A 25310-nucleotide genomic window follows, 5' to 3' on the forward strand; every position below is an offset into this window, starting at 1 on the left:
GGTTAGATACCCTGGTAGTCCAGCCGTACAGGATGAGTGTTCAATTGTTCGCCCTTGGTCTACGTGAATCAGAGGCCAGCTAACGCGTGAAACACTCCGCCCGGAGAGTACGATCGCAAGATTGAAACTAAAAGGAATTGACGGGGATTTGCACAAGCGATGGAGCATAGGTGGTTTAATTTGATACAATGCGCAAAACCTTACCATCCCTTGATAGTATTCTATAAGTTCTTAGGTTCGATATAAGTAGTATAATCACTACCTGTAATGCAAGCCCCATAGACACCTTACTACTTTCTAAGCTTTCTCGCTTGTCTTGTAATCTAGTAATTGATAGGAGAACTGCCTTTATGGATAGAGTATCTTTGGAAAGGTATCTTTCCCTTCTTTCACTAGGCCCTTTCACTCATCTAGTAATTGATAGGAGAACTGCCTTTATGGATAGAATATCTTTGGAAAGGCATCTTTCCCTTCTTTCACTAGGCCCTTTCACTCTTGAACTACTTGAACAAGGAGGGGCAGGGATATATATATAACGAGAGAATCAAGATCAAATCTGACATATTTTCAGTTTCAATTCATAATGAAATTAAACTATGCACTTCCTTTATTGTTTTCCTTAATTTTTGAAGCACAACGTGCTGGGTCTTTATGTCACCGAAAAATTAAGGACTACCACGAAATAGGGGCAGTTGCGCGAATGACCCATTTACAGACTCTTTCAGCTTTGTACAACCGACAATTCTCATTCTACATTCAATCGTGACCTTCCCAATTACTGAGCGCCGGCACTCCTGACAGATTGTCTTGCGCTACTTTAAGCTAGAACGATCACAGAAATATCATCAAAAGAACATTCAAAACCTGCTAATACTACAGCGCTGATCAAACGTCGTCGAAAGTAGCTACAAAAAAAAAGCTACACACATTCGGCTGCACTGAATAAACTAATTCCACTATTGCTGACTAAGGGACATTGCCTCTATAAGCGCCTGGAAAGAACCGGCAGCAAAAGGGATAATTTATATACACGAGCAATTAGCAATAATATTTACAGTACTATCTAGCTTGCATCACCTAAAGGTAAATACAAGGAGACTATACAGTCACTAATAATGTTAGATTACTACTAGACACCCAAAACTTGGCTTACGACTAGAAAAACTAAATTAGAAAAAGATAAATCAGAACCAAGGATGCCATGTCGGATCCATCATGCACAAGTTCCTTGGAGTAAGGGCAGCTTCAACTAACTCCGCTACACCCCTCTGCACAGATTGTGGGGGATCCATGCCATTCTCCTCCTATACAAGTAGAAAGAAGCCAAACACCACAACGTCAAAATGCAGGCATTTAGATATTAACTGAAGCTAAACTTATCTAAGCCTATGATTTCAGTTAACACACAGATATGCGGGGACATAATTAAAGAAAAGAAGTGGATGGATACCTCTTCTGAGATGTACTGTGGGGCTATTCCATTGATCCGCCCAATGACATTCTCAACATTTGTAGCGACTTTTTGTTTGAAGTCCACAGGGTTCAGACTACCTGCCCCTACAACAGGGGCCAGAGGCATCCCAAGAGGTCGTCTCCAAGACCAAGATAACAACTCATCTCGGAAAAACATAGCCAGATGATACCATAAGTGCTGGCTTTGCTGCATATGGGAATTTAAGTAAAGTTATCAGCATTGAGGAATTAAAGAAAGTGGAAAATATGATGTGTGCAGAAATAAATCTTACTTTAGGAGAGACCACAGCCTGGGCAGCCGCGCACATGGCAGAAACAACTAAGCCTTCCACTCCAAAATGAGAAAAAAACGCTTGCAAATTTCTAGTCAAGCGGAAGGGCACCGGTTCATTAAACTCAATCATTCCATTTGCATCATAAGCAGGGTGGAAATCAGTCTGGAAAATTTTTCCAGTGTTTTTAGCAAATAATATCTTGTTTGGGGACCTTCCACCAATTTGGAGCATGAATGACATAAAACTAGAAAGAGCCAACTGGATAGCAAATTGCTTTTTGAAAGCCCACATGTGATTGCCACTCGAGAGTGTTTTGTACATATACTGTGAGAAAATGCTCTCTGTGACGAAACTTTTTGTAATCTCATTATATGCTTGAAGACGGAGATCAACAACAGCATCTGGCGAAATCTGGCCAGATATTGCTTGGTTGAGTTGCTCCTTGAAAAATGTGATTGGTAAGTCCGCTTCTCGGTCATTTCTCGCACAATGGTTCTCATAAACCTCAAGGAAAGTGCTGTACATCAGATCGTCCTCTACCATGCGAACCTATTTCATGAATTCATATGGAGTTATTCCAAAGAAAAAAGCTCAGTGCTGGAAAGTTGTGAGAATCAAACATCTACAACTAGATATCAAAGCAGTTTCAGTGAAGAATGCAATTTATATCACTACATCAATTATACTACAACTCAATAAAAAATGACTGCCTTATTTCAGGCTAATAGAGCAAAAAAGGGAAAACATAACACTAATTTATGAGGTGAAGAGGATTAGTAATTACCTGTGACCACACGGGTATAATAATAGGGGTGTGAATGCAGATGTTCCGCCGTCGCGATTCCTTGTGCTTGTCAAACATCCGATTCATCACACGGAAAAGCTGCAGGATCCGCTCATCACTTCTGGCATTTGGTGTTAAAGATGTCTGAACAATAAAATGGCGCTGAGAGCCATCCGATCCAATCAGCGTCAAACGGCGGAAGCTGCTACCATGCCTCCGCACTATTGGAATATCAGCTGCCACCCTGTCTAACTTCACAGTATGATCTGGCGCAACTTCCTGAAGGAAAGGCCATAGATCAGGGAAAAGCACTATGATATCTGCTAAAGCAAGAAACAGAATAACAAGGGAAACCAAGAAACAAGTCCCATTGATTATCACGACAAGACTATTTTGTCATTCTATAACTAACTAAATCCTTGTGAATACATTTAGCATCTGGAAATTCATGTCCCAGTTCGGCCACGGGCTTTTATTGCATCACTTTTGTCCTTACACTCTACTTACATTTGAAACAGAATAGACTAAGATACTTGCCTGATCAGTGAAATATTGTCCTGGAACTTCCACATCAACAACATGAAAATCTCTCAACACCCTACTTTCATCTTCCAACTTAAGCACAGCTGGAAACCGGTCCTCCACATTGCTTTGCAGGACATTTTTCCAGTGCTTCAGTCTTTCAGTAAGATCCGAAAGAGTGGCCGGAAATGTTGCAGCACTGTCAGGATCGAGATCACGTTCAAAATCTTGCTTGTATTCTCTTACAAAATCGACATGTTTGTTCACTGCATCTGCTGAGAAACATGCTCTACACACACCAGAAAGCTCCTTCTTCAGAGACTGAGGAACTTCAGCTGTAGTTGCAGTTGGGTACTTGTAGCAACGGTGAAGTAAAGCATTAACAACTGCCAACAATCTCTCCTCTGGCAAAGTGACAAATCTGGATCCAATCTCGGTGAGCAAGATCTGATATATTTTATCAGAAGACGAATTAGCAACTCTACTTATGCATAGCTGAAAAATTAGATTTACAATGTAGGTTATCCTTTTCAATAAATCAACAAAAGGTTTATTACTACCCAAGTTGGTATTGTCTGTATGTAATAAAAAGTATTTATTAAGCCTCCCAAGAATCAAACCAATCATCCATATAAGTTTGGTATTTTCTGTTTTCACTAAAAGTACAATACAGACAAAAGATAAATCTTAACTCTGAGCCCCTACAAATGCTTCTTTTTTTAATTTTCCTTCTCTCCATATAATCCAAAATACTCCTTCATAACCTTTACAAAAAGAGAACCCAGAATTTGTTTCTCTTTCATATGGTATCAACAGAAAGGCGCACAAGATAAAAGGTTCTGAAAAAAAATGTAACATCCAATCCTTTTCCGTATCTGATAATGGATATAACATCCAATCCTTGCTACAGTATTAAAGTTTCAGAACCATATAAAGTGAAAAATGGAAGTGTCTCATCTAACCAGACATTTATTTGTGAAAAAATAAACATTACCAGTCACCCACCTCAAGTTCACTGGCCAGATTAGCGTGTTTGCTGCGTAAAGTTTCCATTATATCTTTGGCTGCATCAAAAGCACTGGCAGCAGATGCAACTAGACTCAGAGCACTATTACGACGTAATGCAGCTTGACCACCATCACTGCCTGATGAACTCTGGTGCAAGGACTGGTCATTCCCAGAGGGCATACTACTGTCTGGCCTTTCAGGTTCCTGAATTTGAGAACTACTACCATCATGTGACCCAACACCTCCTCCAGACTGAGCTCCCTGGGGAATATGATTGTCAGCAGCTGATGATCCCCCACTCTGGCCAGCCATTCTAGTATTCCCGTCCCCAAGGCCCATAGGTCCAGCTGCATTGGCACCAGAAGCATTTTGCTGCATCCTTTGCTGTGCCATTGCCATTCTACCATATTCAGACTTATTTGCGACATCACGGCGCTCAAGCAAATATGTTCGCAACCAGTAATACAATGCCTACAATTACATGCAAGATGGGATCAGATCTAGAGGTCACTAAGCATATCAAATGCCCAAAACACCAACAAACACAACATTACCTGTGGATAAACAGTAGCAACTTTCAATAGCACAAGCTTGCAATGTGGAGCTTCTGTCCTCTGCAAGGAAAGTAATAACTGCGGAATCCAAGAAAGCCAAACCCAGTGGGGTATCTGCTCCAGGTACTTATCAAATGCCCTCCCTACGGGTTCATTTGGAGTATCAAAACTGAGAAGATATAAAACCCGTGCGAGGTGGCTTCTTGAATTAGGAATACCAAATTTGATGCCTTGCAAGAAGCAGCTAACAGCATACTCTAACCAAATCTCTTCGTGTGTTTCCTTGTAAGCCTGTCATAGGCCAAAATTTTATAGCATCTTAAAGAAAAAAAAAATATTAACCAAAGAAACGAACCTGCAATAAGCAAATACATACCATATCACAATAGTTTCCCCAACTAACCCACCCCTTCGGCAGATTCTTGAAAAGGCTGATAGCATTTGAATAAGCAAGATTAGCCCCTTCGCAATCATTAAGCTTCAGCAGAAAGTCTCCCTTGAGGCGAAAGATTTCAGCTTTGTGCTTAACAGAAAAGTACTCCAGATTAGTACTGTTTATCAAATTAAGGCCACTAGTCAGCTCTCCCTTCATTTCTAAATAAGCCTTTGCTTGTTCTCTTATTTTCACAAAAGCTTCCTGCAAACACAAGAAAGAAAAATACATCAAACCATGCAGCATATCAAACAAATCAAATTTGCTTCATTTTTCCTTTTTGGGTTTTCAGTTTTTTCTTTGGGCATAAGCATTTAGAATTGTAGGAAAAGAACCAAAGTAGACAAAATGGAGAGTACGTAGTACCTGAACTTCCATGGTCGAATGTCCATACATTTTCTCCAATACAGACACACACACCTCATAAAGTCCCTGCTTACGAGCAATATGAGCAAGCTTATTGACATTCCAAGCCTTGTCACGATATCCAAGGTGATGCAACTGTGAATTTGTACTACCAAAATCCTTAAAAGCATCAATCACGCCATTATACATTTCATTCCTCCATTGAAGCAAATCATACCAAACAGACGAGCTGTCCCATTCATTTGGTATCCTCAGCCTCCATGTCTCAAGGATGTCCTTAAGATCCGCATATAGGCCACCATGAACCCCAACAGCAGAATTTCCAGAAAATTTATTTCCATTGGCAATGTCCACAATTATCCTAGCTGATTCTTGAACTTCAACTAGTTGTTGAAATTGCTGTAGAAGGGGAATTTTGGCATGAATGGACATTTCAGGTAATTGCCACCACTGTTCCAAAGCAAGATCAACACCTTTTCCAACAGTGTTTTCAGCCTCTGCCACGCCATTTGTACTCTTCTCATGAAGGGAAAAATAGGCCTGAATAATACGAAGTTTTGGACTATCCTCCACTTGAGCCTTTAGGATAACATGGTCTTTCAAATATGCCCAATCAGGCTGTTTCCACAGACTATCAAGCAATATCTCATGATTTTCAACCATCTTGCCAAAGTCGGCCAATACATCCCATTGACTAAGTTGGCTAGCACAACATAGCCACTGCTCCTCCCAGAGACACATTTCAGCTTTTGGTACTGTATTGTTATAGGTGCCCTGGGTTGCTTTAACCATGGCTTGGTAGAAGAGACTTTGAGCCCGCTGCCAATAGCCATGCTGAACCAGTGAAAGTCCAGCCCGTGTCTCAGCAGTAATTGACCGTTTCTTCCACAATCCACACCTCATATCTTCTTCATTGAGTAATCGGTAAAGCTCAGCCAGAGACTCCGAGCATTTCGTGTCATTCAAAAAAAGCATAACATGACTTTCCAGCAGGGCTAACGCAATGTACCATGCATTGTAAGTCTTTCCAATGTACTTGATTAGTTCACTAGGCATTCTAGGCTGAGGATGACTGAGCTGAAGTCCTTCCAGAAGAGCTTGCACAACATTTGGGCGATGGGTTGCCTGCTTCTTATGATAGTCCTTTGATAACAGAGTTATCATTGGCTTTGCAAGTGCTACCTGTTCTTCCTTTTGCAAAGTCACCCACACAATAGGAAACACCAGAACCCAGAGGTGATATGCAACGTTTGCATCCGTGTGTGCTAGTTCTCTCAGTGGAATGACAAGATCAGCAACCTTAAACAAAGGTGAAATCTCAATATACAAGAATGACTTAAAAATAAAAAGTGTAATGCAGACATCAGGATGTGTAAAAATTGCTGTAATACAGATCTCACAAGGATGCTAAAATTGACATTCAACTATGCAAGAGGCACAATCACCATATTAGAACAAATGACCAAGTCCGTTAAGTGTATATGACTAAAACATGCATAAACAAATCTAAACAGGAACGCAGCCCAACGATAGGAGACCCGAGTTCCAAATATGCAAGAAGAGTCACAATCACCATATTAGAACAAATGACCAAGTCCGTTAAGTATATGACTAAAACATGCATAAACAAATCTAAAAGGGAACTCTACCCAACAATAGGAGAGCCGAGTTTCAAGCAATAAGGGTAGAAATTATTAAAGCCCAGTTACAAAAGTAAGGAATAACAGGAATTTGACAAAAATGGGTTATCAAAGAAATAAATAAACAATTAACAAGGACCTGAGACAACACACCGACTGTAATTATGATCATGAGTGCTTGCGCCAGAGAGGTATATGGTTCTCTCATGGAACAATCGAGACAAATGTTTGTAATCTAAAAGAAAATGCCATTACCTGGAGCTTGCTCATTTCATTCAGAAACTGTGCATGTTTTGCTACAAAACTATCAAAGGTTAGAGGAGCCTCTTCCGAACCTTCTGGAACATCCAAGACCATTGGTTGTGGCCCTGTAGAATCACCAACAGAACCCGACACTACAAGTGGAGGCACCTTGGCAGAATTTGGAGCCAGGGTTATGGACTTATCCTCAACCAAAATAGCTAAAAGAAGATCAAGCCCTTGCTTCAGCCAAAATACATCACTCAAAGCTTCCCAGTCCTGAATTTGGATGATGTACTGCAATCTTGTGAACAACATTCTCCCAAGGGATTCATGATAAAGAGAAAAAAACTTCATTCTCGTTTCAGGATCTTTTGCCCGTAAACCAAGCAAATATTGCCTCTCTACCTTCTGAAAAACTTCTTGACGCAAAGAAAGAGCATACCTGGAAATCAACAAGGTCGTTCCATCACATGCCATGGTTAAAGCAAGCTGACATCCCTCTCAATTTGAAAAATAAATGAGTAAAAGTAAAAATGAAGATCGCTTACTTGTTTGAATCTGCACAAAGACCATAGAGAAGCTCAAGATACTTTTTGTCCCACTCTTCTGCAACACTGGGCGTGAAGTTCTGTTTATCCACTTGTGAAAGCCTCTGGAGGAAAGAAACAACATCTTTTGGAGAAAGAAAGGTACTTGATGCAATAGCAACTCCAGGTTTTGTCATGTCCTCTTCAATCCATCCCTTTATTACATCTAGTATGCTAAGCAACACAGAAGGGTCAGTACCCTTCTCAGAAAGCAGGGAGTTGAGTATTTGGGTTACAGATCGTTTACAATCTGGGATGGCCATGACCCTTCCGCTAATAAGGCCCAACACAGATTTCAGGTTGGTAATGACAACTCCAACATCAGCACCTTGACGAGAAGAAGTGACAGCAGAATCGGGATCTGATCTCTGACCCTGTAAGTGAGAGCACACCATGATTTTGTTGTCAACAAAATGAACTACTTCAAAAGAATCCCGCCTCACATACAGTTTAGACTTTAGAGAAGAATTGGGCGAGCTCAAACTCAAGAAAAATGTAGAAGATCGACTCTAGCTTATACCAAAAGACACTCAAGAATTACTAAATAAATATATCTCATATGAATCAGCAGAAACTAAATGATAATAAATATAGCATCCTGAAACATTATGCAATACCTGCCGCACATGGGAACCAATGGATGACCCCATATCTCGAGCCAGGCGCTGAAGAAGACGGACCAGATTTGCTGGCTCAATAAAGTTTCTGTGCACCTCGGCCAAGGTTTTGATTACATAAAGCACAAAGCTCACCATGCTACCTGAATTGTCTTCACCAGAAGTCTGAGGAGTTGCAACAGCAGCAAGGTGCTTCTGTATAAGCTCTTCTACCTTTTGATACAACACCTTCACATCTTGTGTTGTATTAGCTGCTTCAGGCGGAAAAGCAACGGAAACCATTTTCAACAGGGAGCACATTGACTTCCCAGCATCTAGCACTTTGTACTTGAAGCACGGTTCTAGAATCTTTAAAAAATGTAATGTTTGAGATATGGTGCACTGATCGGAAGCAGGGTCATAGTAAATGGTTCTGCCTAGGGACATACCTGAGATATCTGGTTGATATTGTTGCGGATGAACAGATGAGGTTGCTTCTCCAGAACCTTGTTCATCACATCTAGACCCTGTGCCAGTGCTGTGGAAGGGTCCTTTGACTGAGAAGGTGGAATACTGCTGAGCAGCTTCTCCAAATAATTAAATTTGACATTAGCATTTGGCCACACCTCCAAAGCTTGTGATAACAGATCCAAAGCTTGTTTGTACATCAAACTTGCTTCCTTATCTTTGGGCTCTATCACCAAGGCTACCTAATGCCAGAGCTCAAACAAGTTAACATCCGAGGACAAAGAAACCTCAAATCATTAAAAAAAAAAAAGCTTCCACTAGAATGGCATTGTAAAATGGAAAAAACAAATTGAAAAAAGAAACACAATATCCTCAACATTATGAAAAGAAAACAAAGCAAGACTTCCACATGCTCAAAATGATTCACCCCAAACCACCACCACACAAAAAACAGAGCTAGTGATTGAATTTGAACATTAAACTGTAGCTTCACACAATAAATTGTATTATATGCTATGTTCTTTCGAGGCAAGTGAATAAAGAAAAGTCCAGACAGAACAGAACTGCATCAAAGACTTGGAAAAGAAGCATCTCAGGAAACTCAGCTTGGAGACCCACACAAGCATTTAACAGAAAAACTAAAGGTTCATGACCTATCTTCTTTTAAGGAAGTGGATACAATATCCAATTCCATGTTCACCAAACAGAAGAAGCAGGCAAAGACAGGATAAAATAGAATGAAGTATGCTCCTGCCTAGAGTTTCACAAACAAATTCAGGAAAATCCATACTCTGATAAGAAAATTAATAATCATTTCCTCCATAGCAGCATTTGGCTTAAACTCTTCATCAGGTTGCCCACCAGATCCCGGAGTTTCAATATTAGGAATTGATGAAGCACCGCCAGGCGACATAACACAAAGGGATTGAAGACCAGGTTCAACCTTCACACGCTTACTAGGGTCTTCTGAGAATGAAGATCCATCTGTTGGATGCTTGGGATCAACACTACCAGCAGAAGCATGACTCAGTCCATCAGCATTTTGACCAGTCCCATCATTAGCAGGTACTATTTTCATTTCGCTTTGTCTTTGCCGTTCCCAGTTCACAACCAACCCAGCAAGTTCAATTGCAAGTCGTCTATTTTCTGCCGTGGTATTATATGGCAATCCAAGGCGACTCAGAGAGTTCACCATCTGAGGTACAAACTGTGCTCTACAACTGTAGAATAGATCTGAATGGCGAACTATGAGCTGGAATATATGGATGAGATTAGGGATGGAATGGCCCTCCTCCACGAGAATCTTTTTGGTGTAACGAATCCAGATAGGCATACGGGAATCACCAAGAGGTAATCTTCTTGGAAGTGCTGGCATAAGTATATCAAGTGCTTGTTTAACCAACATTTTATTCTCCGGCTGGCAAGTCCTAAGGAGAGCGACAAATACCTGCAGCAACTAATTTCCTCTAAGATTAGATTGCACTAAGAATATAGCACACGATATAATTCAGAGATAGAATTTAAGTTGTGTCAACCATCAATAAGAAAACCACGAGTTCTTCCATGATCCTCATAATGAGATAAGTAGAAAAGTAACAGGCATCACAAACTCATGCAAACACAACCTATAGCCTATTCTATAAACACTTACAAGCATTAGTTCAAACATTTTTATCCAATTCGTAAGCATAAAAAATATAATCTTCAACAAAAAAAGCATTTTTTGTAGCCTCACAAACTATTGCACATATGGAAAACCTGTAACCAAAGTTAGCTAAATTACAAACAGCGTTGTACTGGTTGGAGGCAATGGAATAGAAGCAGATATCTCCCAAACAGGACAAAAACATAAGAACTAATGCTTGTTTCATACAGTTTTAGCACAAATGGATTGAACAGAGAAAACACCAAAAAGCTCTCTACACAGATAGTAAGGCTACAACATATGCTTCAGAAGGCTAGCATAGAAACATATCACTGACGAGAGTACACCAAAGCAATGAAATACTATGTGTATTGATATAATGAGGTGATTGAATCTGATATGTATATATAGAAGTCGATATGCACTACAATAAAATTTCAGGTGAGATAAGGGGATTTATCTGGGAGAGATCAAGTGAAATATATAACAAATAGAACTTTACGCCAGTGACGTATTGCCTGCAGATGGCAGCGTGGAACCACCACAAATAGTGGTACCTGAAGTATAATTTTCTCTGGAGCTTGATAAGCCTCCAAGAAATGGCAGACATTAACAAATGCCCACTGTTTACTAGCACTATCTTCACGCTTCAGATGATTCCAACCGAACTTTATAAGTTCCTTCCGATGATGAACAAGGTCTGTCTGCAGATACTTGAGAAGCAGAGTAGCAAGTTGCAGAAGCTCTATCCTCAAAGGCTCATCATAATCAGCAGAGACCTACAAAGATAAATCAGGGAAGAAAATGAAATATGCCCAAAATCAGCACAAGATTAACAGTAAAAGAAAATGAACTCCATACGAACAAAAAGAGATGCAATCATTTACCTCTTCTGGAGGATCAAGAAGCTTGTCAACAATAGTTTTAATTATCGCAGAGTCGACTACATCCCAAGTCTGACCATTCTGAAATGCATGAGCTAGCATTGGAAGAATAAGCATTTGCATTACAACAACCAAATGATCGTGACCAAGTTGTCTTGATTGGAAAAGGTTCAAAAAATGCAGGAGCAGGGTTCTCTTCATGTTGGGTGGATAGCCTTCAGCAACCTTAATGGCAAGCCAACAATAAGATATCAAAATAAAGACACTTCCGTCTAGAGAAAAAACTTGATAGACAGATAGCAGACTAACAAACATACCTCAATGATATAGAACTCCTTCAAGAAGGTAAAATCTATACGAGTACGAAAGAGGAAGATGGAAAGGATATCAAACAGAACATTGATTTCAGTTTTATCATGTCGCAAATAATTCAGGAAACATTTGACAAGCCATTTGCTCTCTTTGACCTGCAAATTTGTATTCCATAAGAAAGCAGGAAATTCGTGTGATAGAGAAAAATCAAAAAACATTTGCCTGGATAATACGCCAAACCAAAAGCATCATTAGAACATCTTGGCAATATAATGAAGAAAAGCAATACTTTTGGAACCTCAGAAATAATGCAATTATCTGATCTGCTCATTAAGCAATTATTGTCTCTAGACTATTTTAAGTGGCGTGACAACAAAAAGTAAACCATCATCCTTTCCCCAATAGACTGAGGAATCCAATTATTAATTCACCAAAAAACAGCATGAGAGGGAATAAAATACGACCATAAGACAGGTAAAAACAGAATTCACTGAGTTATAGGTTTCAATACTATGAAGCAATCAAAGAGATAAAGCTTTCATGTATGTGAACCAGCACACCTTGGAAACAAACAATTATCCGGTGACGATTACGTAATGAAGAACAAAAATACCAGTTTGCACGAAAATGCAATGTAACTTGCCTGAACTAAGTTTAATTCCTGTTCATTCTGCAGACGGGAGATTCTTGCTGGTGATTTCCACATCAGTACCAGAGTATCAAAGATAACACGATTGTTCTGTAACCAGTTGGGCATCAACTTGACCAAAGTTTTCACCAAGGCAAGACCCTGGAAATAAGCATCTTGAGGTGCCACATTGGCTGAAGCTGAAGGAATAGAAGCCTCGGCTTGAGGAGTACCAAGGCCTTCATCACCAGTTGAAGTGCTTGGCCGACTCAAAGATTCTTGTCCAGCAGATGCATCAGACTTGGAAATAAATTCAGGGAAAGCACTTGCAATTATCTTTTCCGGTGATTTTGCCAGTTCTTCTCTTAAAGGCTGCCCAGCATCTGACCTTATGATGTACATAAAGCTGCGAATATATTAAACATATCAGAGAACCGTGGATGCAAAAAAGCAACGTAACTGCTCGTAACGCAACCCAGGGAATGCAATTTCAACAAGCATGCTGCTTACCGCCTGAAGTATTTAGGTTGACACAGCCGAGCAAGAAAGTAATCTACAGCAGCCGTTGGATATCGATTCAGGAACTTGGTCAATGGCAGCCTATATGGACTGTTAATCTCACTGTAAAACTGCCCAGGTGGAAGGGCTGCTTCCAAATCGATAGTCAATGTCACAAGCTCATCCAGAAACTTCCCAGCCGCAGAGGGAAGCAGGTGGAAGAGTTCGATAATAGCTGCAACCATAAGGAAAAATACGTGTCAAATACAGAAGTATATCCGCATAGAAGATACCCATGTGATTATTAGGAGCAAAGCTGTATCCTACCAGCAGCTATTTTTGGTTCTTCTCCAGCCTTCCACGCCTTCTGACACTGTGCTAGCTTTTCAGGTTCCAGCCATTTCCTAAGATGCTCCAGTAACTTGCCACCTAAGGTCACATTAAACCAATTGGACAGTAGTTCAAGCAGGCGGGCCAAACCTTGAAGAAGAGGCATGCTGAGATTTTTAGTATGGGCCAAGTTAACCAATATAGGCCTAAGGCTGCTTTGTAGAAGTTCTTTTGGCATCCTTTGCTGTTGTATGACCTACATAACAAAGACACCATGAAGGAAAGAAGAAACTAAAACTATTGAAGCAAAGTGTACATAATCCAAATCATCTGTGTGCCTTAGCGAGTAGAAGATGAGAGTCTAATGTCAAAATATGCTCGAAAATGCCTTTAAATACAACACCCAATGTTATAAATTGGCAGACAAATATCGATTTACTGTCAAAGCCCTAACTGCATTTCCGTTTTGTCAATTTGTACTTACAGTCCAGCAAACTAAAACAAGTTTTTCTCCCAACTTCACCAGTAAAGGATTGTCCAAAGGAACACAACTGTAACCAAATCACATTTCTAGCAGATCCACTAATAAGCCATAAGCATGGAAGAATAGACAAAATCAGTAAGTGACGATGGAATAAAAAAAATCCTGATGTCAGAGAGCTAAAACCAACCTGTCTCAACCCTTCCTTTGCAACAGCTACAATTTCTGAATTTCTGCTTGTCAGAGACTTGAAGAACATCGAAATAATTTTTGAGCGCAGTTCAGATTGATTTTGGGTTTTAAAATCAGCCCACGCCATAGCAGTACAGAGTAATTCAATGCAGGCTGTGCGCAGTTTGTTCAATGAGGTTGCAACCTTAGGATTCATAAATTTCATAACCCACACTGTTTCATCAGCCTCAGCTATTTGCAATGCTTCTTGCAGGAAATTGATTAGCTCCTGAGTCAACTTTAGAAGAGGAGGTCTCAAGGCCAAGCAAAAGTTCAAAGCTGTAACAGTACCCACCTGAAGATACAAGATATTAGTTCAGATGCAACAATATCACAAAAACAACTCTAGCAACAAAATTTTACCTGTTGATCAACAGTCTTCGACCGTAATGGACGCAGTATAAGAGGCTGAAGCAAAGGTTGATATAGGGGTTCAAGCAACTCAGAAACCTCACTACCTGTCCTGCTTGCCAAAAGTGCTAAACAAGACTGCACAATCTTCCTCACATTAATAGACACATTAGGATTAAACAATTCTGATGCGAAGTAGTCAACTACTCCTTGGAAGCTTTGCTTCCGCGCTTCACTATTTGCTTCATCAACATTATTCACCACACGAAGAACTTGTGTAAGCACCTGGCTGGTCTCCTCCTGCTCTTTAGTGGCATAAACAGGAAGTCTTTTGAGAACAAAAACGAGTCCACGCACAATACGCACTTGAAAAGCACACAGAGTTTCAACAGTGACTTTCCCAACCAAAGCACCAAGCCCCATGACTCCCCCCATTTGTGATTGCCATGTACATCCAAAGCAACAATGCAGAAGACGGGGCAGAAGCTGCTCAAAAACAGGGACACGAACACTAGGAGGTGGAGAATATACAGGACTCATTGATGGGCTAGAGACCATCATAGGTGTGGCAGGGCCTCCTCTTGACATCAATACATCTGAATGTTTTGAGCGAGCAAGGAATAGAAGTGTCTCAGCAAACACATTTAGTGCATTTAAAGCTGCCTTGGCATGCAGTCTATTTTCATCAGCCAGGACATCCACCAAAGCATCCAAAAAGATAAGAGGGTCCAATTCTTTCAGGTTGGAAGAAGTACTATATCTCAACTTTGCACTAATGCTGGTGCTAGATGAAAGCACAGAAGCACCAACCGGAGCGGCTGAAAGAGTACCATGGGCAGCAGAACTTTCTATATGAAATATGATGGCAAAATGACGACAGACGTTGACGACATACTCATCCTTGGAATCATGCAGATCTGGTTCAGCACTTGCTGCGATAATGGTCATAAGGAGAATTTTGAAAACAGATCTTTCAGCAAGGAGTTGAGTCTTTGTCTTGACACCCAGGTCAGCCTAGAAGCACGACAGTTTCAATCATTACTATTTAAATCAAAATGGAAATAAGATAAGAGGTTAACCTGAAATCTTTCTTACTCTCAGGCAACTACTAGATCAAATAAATATCTGATATTGCAGCCAGTAACACAAGATAAAGGAATTACCACCAACGAAGTAATCAACAGGTTTTTAGGAATAAACACAACTACTAAGTTATATCACAAACCTTTATATCAGATGTCTCTGATCTTCTCCAAGATGGATCAACTGAGGAAACTAACAATGTCGATAGCATCCTAGAAGTAAATCCATCATCAGTAGCACTACCTGGAAGATTAAGTTGAGACGACAAGCATACGCGAAGAAATTTCAGAGCTTGTTTTCTGTAGAAAGCCTCAACACTAACGCTTCTTTGCATGACAGCAGCCACCGCAAGATTTATACAACGATCTAAAGGCACCAAAAATGGAGTGGATGGTTCAAATGTAAGGATCGTACGAAGCCCATGCTCCGGATTTTCCTTGCATTCAAGAGCAAGAGGTTCTTTGAGAAAGCGCCTGTTACGTCCACCTAACTTGCCAAGGAGCTGCAGAGACTTCCCACCCCAAGGATAAGGTGCAGGCCTCAAATGAGACCATAATGCCAAAATCACCTCAGACATGACATTTGCCATGCTTGGTTCCAAAAAATCAGGATTCAGACTATCAATCCAGAATTCAAGTGTTCTTAAACCGAGACTCACTAGGTCATCACTTCCTTTGAGACACATAACTAGAGGCTTCATCAGGCGAGGAAGGTGAGGTAACAGTGAACTTAATCGGGCAGGCAGTGTCAGGCAAAGCTCCAGGAGAAGCTCCCTCATATCTTCACCATTAGGCCCCTCAAGCAAGGACAACAGCATATTCAAACAAGGTTGCAGCATAGGAATCAAGTCGCGCAATAGAAGTTCAAATTTTCCTCCAGCAAGGGCGCGGAACATTGTACGGAGGAGTTGCAAATAACCAATGGGTTTTTCAACCTCGGTTGCATTTTTCATGCACGTTTCCATAATAACGTGCACATGAGGCTGCAGAATGCGCTCACAGTCTGAAGGAGCCTTTGCAACAGCACCAAACAAAAACCGAAAAAGATGCAAAACCAGCTTTGCGGCAGGTGAATCTGGATGCTTCAGGACATCAAGTTTGCTGCTTACAAGAAAGTTAACCAGGACATCTGCAAATGGTCTAAAGACCTTTGGTGCTTGCAATAGGGTGGAAAAGATGTGGACCAACTGTGTGTTAGAAATCATGCACTCAAACAATTCAGGCATGCACAAGGAGAACATGTCCATTAAATCCCGTGGTTCCATAATAGCCAAAATCTGGGAAAAAAGGTGGATCATTTCTCTCTCTTCCTCTTTCTCCTTGAACAATGCCAAGCAATGAACACCACTTTTAAGCACACCAGAAGCTTTCCAAACCTACCAAGAGTTAAAACATAAATTGAATTAACAACACTCCTTGGCCACAAGCATCCCACAACAGAGATTAAAGTGATGCAATTGAGGCCACTAGGCAAGATAAAATGCTGCATTAGCATAATACCTCATCTTCTCTCATTCCTTTAAAAGGTTGAGGTACTGATGAACTAGATGAGGCTGAGGCAAGAACTTGAGGAGGTGTCCCCTGGGTGGAAGCCGAAACCTAAAACCAGCTGGACCACATAAGAAAAAGTAGAAATATGAAGGTGGAACTCCTGGAACAGTTAATTTTATATACCTGAGATCGGGGCAAATGTGCATGGGTGATGCTCCATATTATGGTTTTCATTCCTGAAAGACGTAAAGGTAACTAGTTACAAAGAAAAAGAGCAAACTAACTCAAATTAAAATAGAGCAAGACGGTTCAACCGGCCATGATGAATAGGGTAATGTTAGCAAATTGTTACCCATAACCAAAGTTTTAATCAGATGCTTGCAATCACTGACTTCCTTAGAGTGCTCCACAGGGACTTGCAAATTGAGTACCGCCTGGAAAAACGCAATTCACAGTCAAGAGAGAAGACCAAATACAACAATGACATTTAGTCACAGAACAATACTACTTAAGTAAACTTTCCGGCGTTCAAACTTCACCTCTAATCTATGAGCGTTCTTTCAAGCAAAGAGTAGCAACGACAGCCAAGCAAGAAAATAACCCAGTAACAGTATCACCCCAGTGTAAAATCTTTATACTAGCGGATTCTCATTCTGGGTTCAGGAGATTCATCATCTAATATATACTAGAAAGACAATGCCCACCACTCAGGATGAAGTTTAAATTATAAATACAAAGGCCGTGCACATAAAGGAGTTTTTGGTAGTAAGAAGCTTATTGTTAACAATTAGTGGTGGAAAGAGATTTTACTTTATTCTACTTAAGGCTCCCAAAATGTCTTACTCATCAGAAAAATGGAATAAAAATCAAACAATAATGTAAGTATAACTATCACATTTACACAATTTATTCAGCTTGTGCCATTGAATATGCAAATTATCAATACATATTAAAAAAAAAAGACATTAGAACTAGAAGAGTTACATAAACATCTCAATTTTTTTTTATCAAGTACATAAACACCTCAATTTTGGAGCTACGCTCAAAAGAGCTTGACAACTTAGGAAAGCACTGAATTGAGGAAAGCAAAGATATTCACCAAAATTACCTGTACTGGAAGTTCTAGTTTTGACCTCAATGTAGATCGACCTTTCACATCCTCCCCCTCTTCTAGTAGCTACATTCCAAATATACAGAGGAATTATTAGTCTGAACATAGCTGATTGGTTTATAAACGGGGAAAACTGGGAATATCCGGCACGTAAGCACATTTGATGCCATTGTATTCAGGAAGTCACTGTGAATGTTATTGAGCACACATGTATAAACGAAACTCTAAAGACAATATTAGAGAGTACTTCATAATATTCCCAAGGATACCATAGAATATTTTGTCTTTGTAGACTACTTAATTGCTTTTTTTTATTGAAGAGAATGTTTAATTACTTAATTAGAAGTAAAGAATATCTATTTACAATATTGTGCATAACCTAATACTCCTACATTGTGAGCTGTCTTGCACATTCTTTTATTAAATAATGGGCAGTACCAAGCTGATACTACAGCATTACGGAGATTAAACTGGACATAGATTGCATAAAGCTGAAGCGAATCCAAAATATCGAGCAAAACAAGAACTACGAAGTTCTTGGACATCGTTACTCAACAATTTCAAAACATGTTCTTACTTATTTATTTATTTTCTATTTGCGCACTTGATATCTGTAAGTTTCTAATGAGTTGGTTGGAAAAGGGAAGTGAATCATAACACGCAGATTAAAAATTGGATTTCATATGGTTAGCTTGAACAACCGATACTGGCGGGAATTAGGATAACAAAAAGGGAGAGCTGAACTGGAAATATTATTATTTGTGAGTTTAATAATATCCAACTTACAACCATGAAGCTATACAGGATATCAAACAAACGACTGCAACAAAGTTCAACGCTACTTTGTACATAGAGAACGAAGGAGCGATAAGTTATATGATGTTTAATGCAGGCTTTTTGTCCTGCATCTAAGCACCTAAACTTGATAAGTTAATAGAGTTAATAGAGCTAATGATCTTTCTCAAAAAGATAAGTTAACAGAGTAACAGGAAGTTCAAAGACCCTACAGAATTCCACATCATCTAACTGAAAGTTTAAATCGATTGACTACCTGCGGAATTGTACGCTTAAACGTGTTGAATTTGCCGACAAAAGCGTCCAAGATCCGACCCTAACACAAATATAATGACATGAGTACCGGTACACAAATATCTGGAGAAAAAAAAGTGGCTTTTCAAGAAACAAATAAAGTCTTGAAATATGCAATAGTAGTCCCAGACCAACAAAATCCTTGCTTCATCCATGGATTGCTGGTCGACACCTTTCTCAAAAATCGGTTCCACCTGTCAAAGGAAGATGAAGGTATCTGTCAAATTGAACATTAACCACTAGCCACCATCCAAAGGTCCAAAAAATCTAGTTACACTACAGCTGCAATGACGGAGAGCAGATATATGTAACTCTTTCAAGGAGAGAATACAGTCCTTACCAGATTTAACATCAGACGAGCACACGTGGTATGGATGCTGAGCGACAAAGAAGCATCATGCATGTTGCTTGAGAACAGGTAAATTATTCGTGATAACTGCACACAAATAAATCAAGATATACCCTTTTCAGTATTAGCAGAGGAAACGAAAACATATGCAGACGGAATCATCAGTCCAAAGATGGGGAGAAAATATAAATCACAGAAGAAATTTGATAAATAAATATTAGCCAAGGGGAAGGGTGAAGAAAAAGAAAAATCCAACTACTAATGTTCATTTGCTCAACCACAACATTCCAAGCATTAATTAATTGAAAGAAGCAACTATCAGGCAATTCGACCCCTCCCGTTCCTTATCATAAGCTTCTTTTTCTCAACTAGTCCCGTTTATCCATTAAAGTCGTTCCTTGGGTAAGGCCTTTATCCAAAGAAAACAACTGCCATAATTATAACAGAATTGAAATCATACAACCTTCCACTATGTTGAGGAACTAGGGAGGAGGTGCAAAGGCATTTCATCACATTCATTCACTTTAAATCATTTCACCAAGACTTATCTCTCAGGAAGCAATAAGAACAACAGACTACCACGGAAATCACCATGTTCTTACAGAAAAGGACGAAAGTATCAAAGCATGCAATACCTGGGACAAAGAAAGATCCCCCCTGACATGGTGAACAATCTCCGCCAATAGGCTGTAAGCCAAAGGCCTCAATGTCTCAAAGCATGCACGGCCAGTTCCAACAAGGACCCTGATGGAGTTTATTTCAAACATCAAATCGCAACATCTAACTAAAGAGAGACTTAATTGACTAATCCTAATTCATTCCTAAATTCTCACAAACAAAACAAGATAAAGTACAGTCCACAATTGCAAAAATCATGCACCAAGAAGTTATTCAAACATGCATACTTTAACGCGACTTAGTGGATTTGTTTTCTTGCGTGAGTGCTATCGGCAACCAATTTTATTTAATATTGTTGGTTATTCTCCTAATCTTGTTTCCTATCTACCCTTTCCCATTGGTTGCCAGCAAAAGGCACAGTGCTATAACCACACTTCAATAAACCTAGTTCCAAAAATTGCCCATAAGGCCCATCGCAATCCACAAATTAGATTCTACATGCTGATCAGAAACCTCCTAACAAGGAATGTATTCCCAGAAATGCCAGACTGGGTCAAAAGGCCAGTAAAGTGGTACTAATCTAGGGACAAGTCAAATGCAGTAACACTTTTACAGGTAATGGTGAGTGGGGGAACACTTCACAAACAGCTTTTATCACTAAGAATGCTAAACAGTTTATATCAACCTGATACAAGAAACTAAATTTCTGCAGTCACAAGAAAGCATGAGTTTTTTCCCAGCCAACTTCTGATTGACAGTTTACCTCTCTTCCAAAAGCGTGTCAATAAGAGGGAACAAACCCCTCTTGAAATCTGTCCCAAGAACATGTTTCAGGGCCACCAGCAGTTCCTGAAACAACAAAGTTCAGTTTTTAACTATATGCAAAAGCAAAGAAAAATCAAGTTTGCAAGGTGCATCTGAAGGAGTTTACCTTTCGGATAGACACCGAGTCTGAACATGTGACAAGCAGATTCACAATGCTTTTACATATACTCTCTTCATGCGGCTTGATGTATTCAGCAAAACTCTTCAACAGGTAAGTCAAGAAAGAAACTGTCTGCAGATTTGAAGAAAAGAAGTCTACTTAGTCTTCCCCCTCAAAATGAAAGGGAAAAGATAAGTTATCTAGAAAAGAAGTAGATAAAGTTGAACAGGAAACAACAAAATAAGCACAAACGAACCCATCTTCCAATTTATAGACCTTAAAATAATATTGAAAAATCTGGGACATCATTTTTTTGGGTGAAGTGATTAATAAGAATCTGGGGAATTTACTCAAACATAACCGCTTGTTCTTGGACAAAATTTTAGTTAATAACCATGGTGTTCATGCCAACTTGTGTTCAGTGTTATCAAAGGCGCCCGCGCACTTAAGCCCTGAAGCGAGGCTCAAAGCATGTTGAGCGCTTCGCCTCGCTTTATGTGCGCTTCAGTGTCATCATCAAGCCTCTAAGACATACTTTTCCTTGCCAATGAGCCTCTCTTGGAGAGGTGACACTAGATGATTAATATTTCACTTTATCGTAATATTTTTACAATTTCTTTGTCCATACATGTGTTACTCATGCTTATTATTATTAATCTTGGACTAAACATATATATATTTGTATTTTTGCACCATTGCGCTTTTTTTCATTAAAGCCCACGCTTTATTTGCGCTTTGCGCTTAAAGCCCCAGCTGACCTTAGAGCTTTTTTGCGCTTTTCTCTTTTGATAACACTGCTTGTGTGTACCTCAACTAATTCACCAAGCACCTCCAACCTCCCGCTAGTCCACGTACAAGATATTTCTACCCACCAAAGCTTAGAAATATAGGAAATCTTCACCTAGCGTCACTCTGATGACATTCGAACCATGGTACCAAGGTTGTCACTGCAACTCTTCAACCACTCGGCCACTTCTTTTGTGGTGTTTACCCATGGACACACTATTAGAAATCACGAGAACAATCCACCCTTGAACTCTTTTTAAATTCTTTTGGTTGGTGGGTGGTGAGGTTGAGTGGTGGAAAGACTTCTGTTTAAAATATTGTTTGTGCCAACAATAAAGGGGGAAAAGTGGTTATAGTGTAATGGTTAAAACTTTCACAAGTTACTCCCGATATTACCTTTATAACCACAAACTAACAAGAATAAAGGAGATTTAGAGGGTCACTCTATGGATCCTGTACTAATTTCCTCATTGATTCACACTCTCCCACCTCCTATCCTCGCTATTTTGTCTTTGTGTTTATCCTCAATTCATGTTTCGTCTTCATTCAGTTGTAACAGAATTTGAAGTTATTTACACAAAAACGGGCTTCCAACTTGTTTGGGACTAAGGCGTGGTGGTTGTAATTGTTGTAGGAGTTAAAATAAGTCTAATGAATCAAGTTAGGATTTTCTACCTTTCATTTCTACGTGTGTTGTGCTCAACTGAGGTAACCTGATTTGACTCGAGAGGGAGGGAGAAAAAGATGAATTGCCAAAATGCAGGAAAGCAGCAAGATATGGAGCCTGTTTGGATGGGCTTTTGGCTTATGACCTATAAGCCAAAAGCCATAAGTTAGGAATTGTAACTTATGGGTTTTGGCTTATTTTTGTTATTTTGGCTTAAAAACAAGTGCTTAAAAGCACTTCTTTATTTTACCCAAACACTATAAAAGTGCTTAAAAGCTATTTTGGCTTAAAAGCATCTAAAATAAGCCAATTCAAACTGGCTCATGATCATAAACTTATCCCGCTCAAGAGACACAAAATAAGGTAAGTGTAAAGCAAAAAAAAAGACAGACAAAAAAAAAAAGGAGAATAAGACTTTACCCAGACCCCACTATGTGGGATTTCACTGGGTATGTTGACACAAACTTTACCAACCAAGGTGATGAAGAATGAGGACTACTATTTGTTTTCCATAAGTAGTATGAGGACTACTAAATAAGCTTATGCTTTCTCTTTTTCCTATATTCTTCCTCGGGAAAGGAAACGACAGCTATATATCCAAATATGCCTATGATAAAATACTAAAATAGTACATAGCTAACCAGTAATCCTACAATAATGGCCATCTTAGGGACAATTGTAGCATGAACTACTTCAACAGTTGATGGGCTAACACTCTCCCATCTTATTACAATAACAAAGAGTAAAATGGTCCATGCATTCTACTCCTTGCCAGTTTCCAGGGAGTAAGGACAGCCAAACAGGCAGAAGAATATCCACTAAACATTGCACATCAGAATGTACAGAAGCATAAGTAGGTAATGTCAAATAAAGTAAAGGCAAAAGATCAAGAATAATAATAAAATTAGCTTCTTTTCTCCATTGGCAAACTCAGATAACTATCATGAGCAATTGTCAAACAACTTGATTATCAGAATTGGCCTAAAAAAGAGGTGACTTGTACCAATTTGCACAAAAACCAAAGAGCTCAAGTAAAAAGAGTATTTTCAAGAGATCAAAATCTCACCTTAACCTGCGCACCCTTCAGTTCGATAAAGTGAGTCTTCAAATGAGGAGGCACCTTTTCAGGACCCGGCACTGATATGGCGGAAACCATCAACGGCAACAAATGAGGTATATTTGTCTGAACCAGCCGGCTATATAACTGAAACAGGAACATCACTACCAACGGACTCTCAGTAACAATCTTAAACGATCTCGTACTGGGATTAAGCTGACCAGCACCAAAATACCCATTAGAAGTAGTCATTTGATCCGACACATCCATTGGCTTCACATCTGAATCACCCAAAGACGACACAGACGACGTGGGCATGGGCGGTGGAGGCACCGCCATAGCACCACTCTCAAAGAAATAACTTACAGTAGCCCTAAAATTCTGATAGATTTTACAAACAAAGTCCAAAAAGGGTTGAACTTCGTTTTCTAAAGTAGGCCTAAAGTTCCTCAGCAAATCAAAGATAATACGAATGCAAATTAAGCCATTTTCTTCATTATCCGTCGTAAGAACATGCATTGCCACCTTTAAAAGCTCTTGTACAAATGGCCTTAGAACTTCACTATGAGGAAGCCTATTCAGTATCTCAACCACAATATTCCTCAGCTTATGTTCAGGATTATCCACAAACTGTGGCTTTGTAATTTGATATAAAACACCGGAAAACGATCGAAAATAACATTTAAGGAAATTCAAATACTCCCCTGTGTGTGTTATCTCCAAACTATCCCGTACCTCCATTGCCATCTGTAGCCTTGTTTGAATTGCTGTTACACAACAACAACAACAAAAAAAAAACATATAATTATACACAAATAGTTAAAAAAAAAAACACAGTGAAGTGTAAAGGTAAGTGAAGTTACGGAGGTCAGGTTCTAGAAGGTGCCGAGAATGTTGATCGAAATTCTGAATTGGACTCATCTTGAATAAACCCTAAAATAAATACTTTGAACTAGGGTTTAACAAAAACGAGAAATTGAGAGAGTGATTTTATGTTTATGTATCTATAATTAGAATTGGGAGTGAAATTTGCTGTTTTTGTAGATGAATTGTAGTGAATTTTGAAAGGGGAAATTAAACTAGGGTTTTGAGAAAAAAGAAGTGAAGGGGTTTAATTGAACAGAAGGGGGAAAGTAAGAATCCCTCTCACTCCCAGTATGGAGGGTGTTGCTCCGCTCGGTTCGCGGTGGACGAGCTATTTATTTAACGTGAAAGACCAAGACTATTTTTGAGTGAAACACTCCCTGGTGTTTGTCATAATTGAAGATTATCCCCTAATGTCTTTGGTAATTCAACTTTAACTACGATTATAATTCTTTTATGTGTCAACTTCCTTCTTTGCTTGCTCTAAGTGCCTCTAACTTCCCATTGAGAAAGAATAGACGAGAAATTCACTGTGTTTTATCTTTTTATTTTTTGTTGATTTTTATTGTTAGTACTCCTATTATTGATTTTTTTATATTGAGTCAGTGATTTATATATGTTTGACCGCATTAGTTTGTAATTTATGTTGCATTTTGATTTATGAGATTCAATTTTCACATATTCAAGGTAAAACAAATGAAATTGATCGAATTAAATGATTGATATACATATTATAAGTAATCAAGACCCAACATTCAAATCAAACAAGAATAAAATAAAATAAATTTTGTCGACGAGGTTATATATCCACTAGCAGTGACCTTTCTTAAAATTATGGCATATGACGCACCTTCAATTGTATGATTGTAAATACCCGTGGCGAATGGTTGTAAATCTTGATAGATATATAAAGGAAAGGTTACTCTACAAAATAAAATTAATCCTCATTTTATTTATTCGAG

The 25310-nt window shown here is 39.3% G+C and overlaps 1 protein-coding gene across 3 annotated transcripts; it reads right to left on the minus strand.

Moving 5' to 3' along the window:
* Positions 1–840: 840 nt before the first annotated feature.
* LOC132046449 (uncharacterized) lies at positions 841–24661 on the minus strand. 3 transcript variants are annotated; one of them, XM_059437078.1, is made up of 35 exons: positions 24348–24661; positions 23494–24251; positions 20981–21106; positions 20813–20898; positions 20067–20175; positions 19423–19518; positions 19214–19276; positions 19045–19104; positions 17991–18059; positions 17235–17316; positions 17066–17118; positions 16892–16990; positions 15535–16767; positions 14322–15323; positions 13918–14253; positions 13244–13502; positions 12929–13151; positions 12434–12824; positions 11796–11945; positions 11482–11703; positions 11152–11373; positions 9740–10405; positions 8931–9191; positions 8503–8850; positions 7847–8259; positions 7311–7740; positions 5416–6714; positions 4993–5253; positions 4617–4907; positions 4060–4533; positions 3066–3501; positions 2533–2807; positions 1746–2297; positions 1451–1660; positions 841–1304 (listed from the first exon to the last, which is right to left on the minus strand). In XM_059437078.1, exons 1-35 carry the CDS (start codon positions 24403–24405, stop codon positions 1185–1187), a joined length of 11733 nt encoding a protein of 3910 aa, XP_059293061.1. In that variant the 5' UTR covers positions 24406–24661; the 3' UTR covers positions 841–1184. The 3 variants fall into 3 exon arrangements, with proteins under 3 accessions (XP_059293061.1, XP_059293062.1, XP_059293060.1); XM_059437079.1 differs by having other exon boundaries at positions 2533–2811; positions 3070–3501; positions 9740–10396; positions 24348–24660; XM_059437077.1 differs by having other exon boundaries at positions 2533–2811; positions 3070–3501; positions 24348–24660.
* Between the last annotated feature and the right edge of the window lie 649 nt (positions 24662–25310).

Source organism: Lycium ferocissimum, chromosome 2 (assembly GCF_029784015.1).
Source record: "Lycium ferocissimum isolate CSIRO_LF1 chromosome 2, AGI_CSIRO_Lferr_CH_V1, whole genome shotgun sequence".
In the NCBI taxonomy this organism is placed as follows: domain Eukaryota; kingdom Viridiplantae; phylum Streptophyta; class Magnoliopsida; order Solanales; family Solanaceae; genus Lycium; species Lycium ferocissimum.

Coding starts and splice junctions, on each gene's coding strand:
- LOC132046449 (XM_059437078.1), bottom strand. CDS start 24,405: ATGAGTCCAATTCAGAATTTCGATCAACATTCTCGGCACCTTCTAGAA. Junction 16,991..17,065: donor CACATTTGCCCCGATCTCAG/GTATATAAAATT, acceptor AGCTGGTTTTAG/GTTTCGGCTTCCACCCAGGG. Junction 10,406..11,151: donor CAGAGAAAATTATACTTCAG/GTACCACTATTT, acceptor AGAGGAAATTAG/TTGCTGCAGGTATTTGTCGC.